The sequence below is a fragment of the Strongylocentrotus purpuratus genome, unplaced genomic scaffold, assembly GCF_000002235.5.
Source record: "Strongylocentrotus purpuratus isolate Spur 01 unplaced genomic scaffold, Spur_5.0 spur5_scaffold_14, whole genome shotgun sequence".
Taxonomy (NCBI): Eukaryota; Metazoa; Echinodermata; class Echinoidea; order Camarodonta; family Strongylocentrotidae; genus Strongylocentrotus; species Strongylocentrotus purpuratus.
Window position 1 is genome coordinate 15068834 of NW_022145599.1, and position 9124 is coordinate 15077957.

The 9124-nt window shown below is 37.8% G+C and overlaps 1 protein-coding gene across 1 annotated transcript; it reads right to left on the bottom strand.

Annotated features, from left to right (window-relative positions):
• Positions 1-804: 804 nt before the first annotated feature.
• Positions 805-8663, bottom strand: LOC100890367 (adipocyte plasma membrane-associated protein). The gene is made up of 10 exons (XM_030985093.1): positions 8607-8663; positions 7837-7943; positions 7015-7119; positions 6072-6187; positions 4895-4993; positions 4088-4201; positions 3170-3344; positions 2497-2631; positions 1659-1851; positions 805-1080 (listed from the first exon to the last, which is right to left on the bottom strand). Exons 2-10 carry the CDS (start codon positions 7935-7937, stop codon positions 880-882), a joined length of 1239 nt encoding a protein of 412 aa, XP_030840953.1. The 5' UTR covers positions 7938-7943; positions 8607-8663; the 3' UTR covers positions 805-879.
• Positions 8664-9124: the final 461 nt, after the last annotated feature.

Consider the following 9124-nt stretch of genomic DNA (forward strand, 5'->3'; position numbering starts at 1 on the left):
ATATGCATGTCTCTGGCATGTACAAAATTAAAACATGATGAAAGGCAGGTACTGTATAGTTTCATACGACAAGGACATCGATGCCTGTATTGAGACACACATTATACTGTTTGACAATAATTGTATCTCAATAAGACAATAGGAATGTGAATTGCATACAGTATTAGACGCTACATGTAGTTAGGACAAACAATGTGGCTTGCCTTACCAAACAACACATGGTGCAGTTTGCATTCTGACTATTAAAATACAATTATTCTAAACAGGTGAATGAAATAATTTGTATTTACATGTAGGCACTTAACAAAGACGCATGCATTACATTTGGTTACATTACGAATAAGGCCAATTGTGAAAGACTGTATTCAAAAGAAGATGACAAGTATTGGCCTGAGCATTCCCAATGTGAGAACTCACCCACTTAATGAATCTTTGGTTATATGGTATCTAAAGTACTTGGACAGGAAATATGGAATGATAAGATCATAGGTAAAGGCTCGAGCATTCCCAGTGTAGGTTACAGGAAAGAGTCTTTGGTAATTGAAATCCTCAACAGGAAATAGTTACTGGTAAGACTAAGATCCCAGGTTACCGGTATACATTACCTGTAGGCTAGAGTATCCATGGTGTAGTAGACTGAATGGAACAGGAAAAATGTGGTAATTCTAAGTCTAACAAGCAGTGGGGAATGATATTAGTTGAGGCAAAGGGTATCCTTTTATTCAAGGACGGGAGAATGATAGAATCTGAGGTAATCAAGAACCTCATAACTAAAGAGATCTTTGTCTATTCTACATGTACATGTAAGTCTACTTTTGACTAGAAATGGTGATGCTCAGCAAAAACCTAATACTTAGGACTGAATGGGTCTTTGATATATTATAAATCTACTTTGACAATGAATGGAGAATGATAAGATCCAAGGTAGAGAGCATCTCCAGTGTCGAGGACCTCGCTGACGGAAGGCACAACCTTTCCTGAGGGATCGTGGAGACTTTGGACGATCTCTCCCTTCTGATTCAGCTCTATGATGAGACCGTACTGGGGCATGTAGGACACCAGCGAAGTAGGATCAACAAGCTGCAAGAGATATTAACATTCTTGTCAATGTCATTGATGCATTTGGCATGTTCATAAAACATAACAGGTGGAGATGGTGCACACTTTTGTGCAGGCTTGAACTCCAGTGACCAGTGGTAATAATGATAATAACTTTCCATGAAGTATTCATGTTATGTGCTAGATAATGTAAAACAATATATGATTTTGAATTCTTGTTGGCATGAACAAATTTATACAATGATTCACAAAATGATATACTGTATAGTCTCAATTTATTGCATTGGTTAGGCCTACTGCCCTCAGGCATTCAACTTTAGTGAGATTCTAAAAATGGAAGTAAAGATTTTATATATGGCTCCTCTTTATTGAGGTCCCTTCAAATATTATAGGAGTTGCCTTTCATCTTTTTTGTAATTTCTTTTTCTGGGTGGGGTCAAGAAATATATTGTCTATTCTAAGCCAGAAGGGCATTAACCTCTGTGTTTTAAAGTACTGGCATATGAGTTAATGTCCTTCTGGTTCCAAACAGATGATATCAGAACTATTTAAGGAAATAATTGACAATTTTAAGGTAAGTTTTGAAACAATATCATTACCTTGGCCACAATTTTCCTAAGCCAGGGCAAAGGGGCGACCACGTCCATCTTCATGGGTCCCATCCTGGAGTTGGCCAGTGCGAAGCCCACCCAGTAGCCCCCGTTGCGACTCGGGCTGATGTTGTCTGGCATGCCCGGCAGGTTGTCAGAAAATATCTCGGTTTTGCCCGCCTTTGGACCTTTCACATAATATCTAAGAAAGAGGCATAGTATAGGACGGAAAGAATACTGGATGAAAAAAGCTATTATTTATATTAATTCCAAATACAGAAAAGCCCAATCGCACACTCAAATACTTTGCATTTCAATTTCTGCCCAACCTACCTTGATTTTTAAACATGCATTTAGAATTCATTCCAATCCACAATTCTGTTTGTTTTAACTAATATATAGGCCTACAGAGTATTCCGTTTATAACTTAATTCTGTCAAAGGTTATATAATTATATTTATAGGTTGACACATCTGAGTCAAGCGATGAATTCCTCTTTTTCTTGGTGGTATCTATAATCTAGGCAGTGTTTTACGTGCAAAAGTACATATTATTACCCCGCTCATCGGATTCAGGCTTACCCGCACACAATGTATGCACAATCTCCACTCCCTGGGGAGCTTTCCAGCCAGTCCCTCTTTTACAAGCGCCACTTGCTCATCCAACCACATTAACTTTCGCATCCTACCAGGTACCCATTTAAAACCTGGGTGGAAAGTGGCAAATGTGGATTAACGTCTTGCCAAAGGACATTAGTGCCGTGGTGGGACTTGAACCGCGGACCTCGTGATCCACAGTCTGGTGACATATCCACTCGTCCACGACACCTCTTCTCTTTAGTGCTTACTTTGAGATACGATATCTGGTTGATTCTGCTATGAGGAGGAAGTCTTTCTTGGGTGAGAGCTGAATGCCGTTGGGAGAGTAGAGTCCGTCCTTCACTACCCCACTGGTCTTGGTCTCGGGGTCATACCAGAGCAATCTGCATGAGAAAGGGCGAATATGAAGGAAACTTGAAAACACTTCCATCTTTCAAGAAATTGATACTCAAGCTATTTCTTTACCTACATTAAGCGTCTAGTGTGCCCCATTGGCTCTGTACCTGAATATTTAAGTTGCTCGTGACAAGACTCACTGAGCTAGACTCCGCTTAAAAGTTTAATAATGAAATTGTGTTTAAGTTTCAAATAAGATTCTGTGCCAGCAGAACAGATGACTGAAGCCATTATTGCGTATAAGTGTGCCTCGGCCCTTTACTATTATTATTTAAAGCTCGTCTGTACTAATTTGGCCAGGAGGGATTAGACCACCCCGCGTGGTCACTGACAGGTGGCTATCTCATCAACTCAGCTCTCAACTAAAGTAAGAAAAAGAGGATCATGGGGGACCAACAGGCACCACTTAAAAGGCTTTGTTTTCTATATAGAGGGAGCAAGTACATGTATACCAGTAGTACAGTGGGGCTTTAAATCTAAAAGGGTATAAATTTTTTTGTTTTTTACAAATGGCAATGGTCCTACCTGCCACAGGCCTTATTCTCCAGGACCAGTAGCCCATTCTGTGTCATGTGCCACTTGTGGCTTGTATCGGAGAAGAGGAACGTTCCATTGTCTAGCTGCTCAAAGTCATTAGCGAACTTCATCGTGTGACCTCCATGGCTAGTTTTTGTGGAAACCAGTTGTTTAGGCAAATTTCCTGGAAAAAGAAAGGAGAACAAATTAGCCACCCTTTTCATACCATGTGTGGATTTCTTGTATACTAGGAAGCTTAAAGGTAAAGACCAGTTATGGGATGCGATTGCATTGTGAAAGAAACGTTGTGGAATCGATCAGAAAAGGTTGATCATCTAGCATCTAAGTATTGGTGTGTACTGGAAGGTTCTGGAATCATCAAAATGATAAGAAATATAGCCCAGTCTTTGTAAAGTTACAAGCACTTTACACAGAAAGGTGTACATGGGACTTTACGCACACGTGCACAACTCGTGCGTTTATCTCTCACAGACCATGTAGATAAACTAATTTACCAAATATATCAATTAGTAGGCAGTTTCCCGGCCAAATTTTTATCATCATGTATTAGTCAAAACATATTCTTTCACATGATTGGTAATAAGAGCTTCCATTTCATTTTTTGAAATTGGGGCGTTTCCAATACTGGTCTTTACCTTTAAGTTTGTCATGCCTTTAATAGTGGCTAAAGGATTTTACAGTATGGGAGATGGGTAGGTAATAGGTAGACCATTACTTCTACATTTAACTATCAATCATGTACATTTATATGTCCTACTCCAGAAATTGAAAAGAACAAAACTTTTTTGTGTACAGCAGGGAGTTTTACGTGTTGGACCATACTGTTAAGGCTGACCTGAGATGGTGATAGAGGGAATTCTGCATTGGTGCTTCTTGTGCAGTATTGCTTTAACCTTTGATACATACCTCCTGTGATATCCAGCTGGTACAATCCAAAGAAAGCATCCATGACATACAGCTTCTCATCTATGAAGCGCACTGCTAGAGGCCTTCCACATCTCTCTTCTTCACCCATTGTATCTAGTGCAAATGTTACAAAAAAATAGCAATCGTCCGTGAGATACGTATCCATACATGCCAACTGTTCAGATTAAAGAGGAACATTCCTCTTTTTGGGAGAAGATAATTATCATTTTAATGCTGGTGTTCCTCTTCCTGTACAAATTTGTCTGTAGTATTGAATAGGAGAGTTAGGATTGTTCCTCTTTTTTTTGAAAATAGCATAATTTGTACAGATTTCTGATTTTCAAATGTTGGCATGTATGCGTATCTCTAATGCCAGCATAACAGGATTAGGAGATGGTACTTATATACTGTGATCAGTTTGGGAATTTACTCTTCTTCCGCTGGATTGGTTGCAGGATTGGAAGATACTAATATCCTGTATTAGTAATTAATAAAGATTAGTTGTGAAATGCTAGTAGAAATTTTCTGCTCACTTGTAAACCGATACAGTCAGCCAACCCACCGACCCAACCCCCATTCAAACTAGTCCAGCCATGCTCCTGGAATGAACGCATGAACGCATGAACTCAACAAATTCAACATTCATGATTTCACTGATGGATGGGCTTAAAAGTAAGACTTACATTGAGTTACACATGAATATACGGGACGTAAAATATAAATTTCTCTTGGTATCTACTTTCATGGACTTTTTTCAAGCTTGGTAAGGATAAAAAGTGGTTGGCGACTATGAAAGAGTAAACTTACCACCACACGTAGAGCCTCCTAGTCGAGCTACTACCTTGACATCTTTCTCATTGCTGATCTCAACTACTTTACCATCTACAGTGCCAGTGTAGAGTCTCCCTACAAGTTAATCACCATAATACATGCTGTAATTATTATTACCCCGGCTAATGAAATCAATGCGCTGATCCACCCATGATAGTGCACATAGGCTCCACTACCTGGGGAATATTCCGGCCAGGCGCCATTTTACAAGTGCACACCCCGGCCCCCCCACTCAGTGTTATTTAGGGTACGCATATGCTCGTTCCCTCTTTTTGAAAGCACCCCCTATCTGAGGACTGCCAACATTTCCGAACCCCCCTTTCACGGGCTTTTCGCGGGCTTTTCCTGCCTTGGAGACCCCCCTAAATCAGGAAAAATGCTCAATGTACCCCCCTAAATTCGGAATAATTTCTCAGCAGTCCAAAGAGATGAGAGAAAAAAAGAAAAAAACACCCCCTTTTTAAAGAAATCTCCGGGTGAAAAGTCAAATACACCCCTTTTTTTACAATTCTCGGGCCGGACTTTGTCGCACGAAAAGTACCCCTTTACCGGACATTTTGGCAACACGCATGTGGTCATTTCGAAACCTGAGTGGGGGGGGGGGGGGGCGGGGTGCACACATCCCCATCCCAACATATTAACGTTGGTGTCCTACGGGGTACCCGTTTATGAACACCTGGGTGGAGAGTGGCAAATGTAGATTAATGTCTTGCCGAAGGTAGTTAGTGCCACGGTGGGTTTTGAGCCATGCATCATGTGATCCACGGTCCGATGACTTATTCATTAGACCATGACACCTCTAAATGTAAATAATACACTGAAGGCTGCTTTTTAATAGCAACAACCTGTCTATAAAGACCATAATTTCTGTCCCCTTGAATAGTGTTCATCACTGAAACATGTTCAGTACTTAATGTACCTGTAAATAAAGACCACCTGTCTATAAAGACCACTTTCCTTGTGTGTTTGTTTCTTTTTAATATAAATGAGACAAACAACATACAAATTCCTATTTTCTCATGGCCTAGACAGCAGATACCATAGTTGTCAGAGTGTTTGGCTTATTGAGACTCTTAAGAAATGTAGTTTAAGTTGACCCCCCCCCCCCCAAAAAAAAAAAAAAAAAAAAGAGAAAAAAAGATGAATCTTGTACCATTCTTGAGAGCAAGTGACTCTGGTCCAAAGACTTTATTCTCCACCAATCTTTTGCCTTGTTGAAGCTTGTTATTCTCCGCCAAGGGACCAGTCCAAGGTCTTGGAGGGGGCAAGCTGGTTTAAAAGAAAAAGATATTACAAATTAAAATTGATAACCTCTGCAGAATGTGAAAAACCTGACCAGCTGTTGATAATACACCAATGTGTTATCTTTAATACTCTTCAAATAATTATAGCCCAAGTTTGTCTCATACGTACTCAACATAAGCTGCATTTACAATGCAAGCAAAAACCGTTTTTTAAAAAAAATATTTCAGAGTTTTTAAGGAAGTTGCCAGGCAACTATCCATAAACATAAAAAATCCCCCCTTTTTTGTGCAGTGATATTGCTAGGACAAAATTATTTGCAATTTTTGTTCTGGGGTTAAAATTGACGCAATAGCATTTTTATGTATAAGAAAAATTTCAAATGTCAAGCAACATGCAACTCCCCAGCTTATTTTTGAAAAATAACAAGGAATTAAAATGATTGGGTAACTTTGTCTCAGATTCTGAAAGAAAATCCTGGATTAAGCTCATGCTGCAATGATAATTATTTAGGTCTGTCAGGAAGCCTATGACTTTTACAAGCCGATTGCCTGTCTGATTATCAAGATATTTATGATTGGAAATCGAAATCAAATTTTGCGTTTTCCTAACGTTTTCATAACACTACAGTCTATTGGGGAAAACGGGTATGGTAAAACCGGTCACTCAAAGATTTTTACTTTTTTGAGGAACTTCCTTATGATTTTGAGGCGCAATTTTTTTAGGGCTTCCATTTTACACCATATCACAGACACTGATAACACGTAGAGCCGTGCATCTTAGATTTAACATTATTAAACGATGCCTTTATTTTGATATGGTCTAAAATAAATAAAAGCTACATGTAGGTCTACCGATATGCTTCAGGATCTACTGGCGTTGACTTGAGCATGAGGTAGATAACCAACATCAGGAACAATACACCATCGATGTATAATATCTGTTTGCAGCAGTTGGATCTGCACAAAAAAAATCAGATATATTATGTGATTGGATGTTTGAATACCAGTATATCTTTTATTGTCCATTGTTTAAAAATATAGGTATACATATAGGTTAATTCCATAAATTAGGGACCCACTTTGAGACATTTTTAGTGTTCCACTTTATACATAAGGAACCTTTGTGGCTCTGAGTAAAGACTTAAATAGTTGAGTGAGATTGTAAAGTGATTTCCAAGCATAATATTGCATCCTCATACCTATAATAACTTAATAATCTCAATCTTTACTCAGAGCCACAAATATGTGTGGGTTTCTTATGTAAAGTGGGACACCAAAAATGTCATAAAGTGGGTCCCTAATCTATGGAATTACCCATAGGCAAGGTGGTATTGCTTTTTGTGTGAATTATGTAACTTCATGACAAATGTGCGTAAAACATGATTTATGAATTTTATGATTGCTACTCACAATTTGCAGACTAGATTTAAATTTCAAGAGATTTAGTGTTGAAATATTGTTATTAAAATCATAAAGATTACAATTTACAAATATTTGTGAAATAAAGGTCAACATGACAAAAATGCATTACAGTCAACATGTACAGTAGAAGTGAATGCTATGAAGTCATATCACAATGGGAAGCCAAATGATGTTCATTTAAATTCAAAGTACTTCATTTGTTGTTAATGTGAGAAATTTATGGATATTAAAACAAAGAGATTAATTTCTCACAGGAAACTTTTCTCCTGGGGATGGCTTTTCCTTGAAGTAGGTTGATCCTGAGATTGTCCTCTAAGAGGTCTGCGTTGACGAATTCGTTCGGTTTGAGCCATTGTGTTCTAAAATAAAATAGAATCATTGTTTGCTCATTCTACACACATTGAATGGCAGTAGGCGCTATTTGAAATTTATCGGGAGCACCAATACATTTGATATTTTAATTTCTTGAAATTCTTAGCGTTTTAGAGCCCAATTTTTTCAAAGTTGCTTATTCTAACAATAGGTTTCACAATGGTAATGCAAATTTTAAATTTTAGTATCCAATCCTGTTAAAATATTACCAAAACTTTGTATTACCTTTAAGAGTGACTTTCTAACTCATTAATATTCAAAGTATTGGTTTCACAGATATAGGGTCGAATGCCAAGTACAAAAACATGAATGCCTCCAAACTATCTGTTAATATCTTTGAATTAAGGTGAATTTTAAGAGTACATGTATGTTTCATCTATCTGATTTTGCACTTTATTTTCCAAAAGTGTTTATCAATTACATGCATGTATGCACAAGCACTTTCTGTGCATATACATAATAACATGGTCAATGACATGTTGGGTATGATAACATATGGTCTACAATAAAATAATCTACCTAAACGTAAAAAAGAAGAAAAAAAATGAAATGCATAATACAAACATACTCAAGTATGGAGTGATAGTAGAAGTACAATGACGAATAGTCACAATGTTCAGTTAATCAGGAAAGAAAATGTTGAATAGTACCTGCTTTGATGTACAATGTAGAGATCCTGGAGCAAGCTGCGACTCTGATGCAGTATAGAAAATACGATGATGGGAAAAAAAGCTCTGTCACACTATATCACAGCACCTGTATTGTACGCACACGTGCCTGAAAGATAGAGAGAGAGAAAAAAAATATCCAGGGTATATTAATATTAATTTAATACCAGTCATCCCCAGTAGATCATATTTGCATTATGATATCATATTTTTTTTTAAGCGAGTTGTAGACATTACAGTTCAAAGTTTGTTCTCCTTGGCATGGTGATGCCAATGGCTTTAGAGCAAGCAACGGATCTGTATTTACTCAGGCAAATTTTCTACTTCCATAAATTAGTCATGATCCTAAGTACTTTGTATAGTACAGTTTATAAGTCTTTAACAATATCAGATCTGAAGTGTGGAGAGAATGGGAAATCCTGGTTTAAGAAACAGAATTTAAAAGGGTCAGAGACTGCTTTTAGTTGATGTACACCATGTATTTGTGCAAAATAGGATTT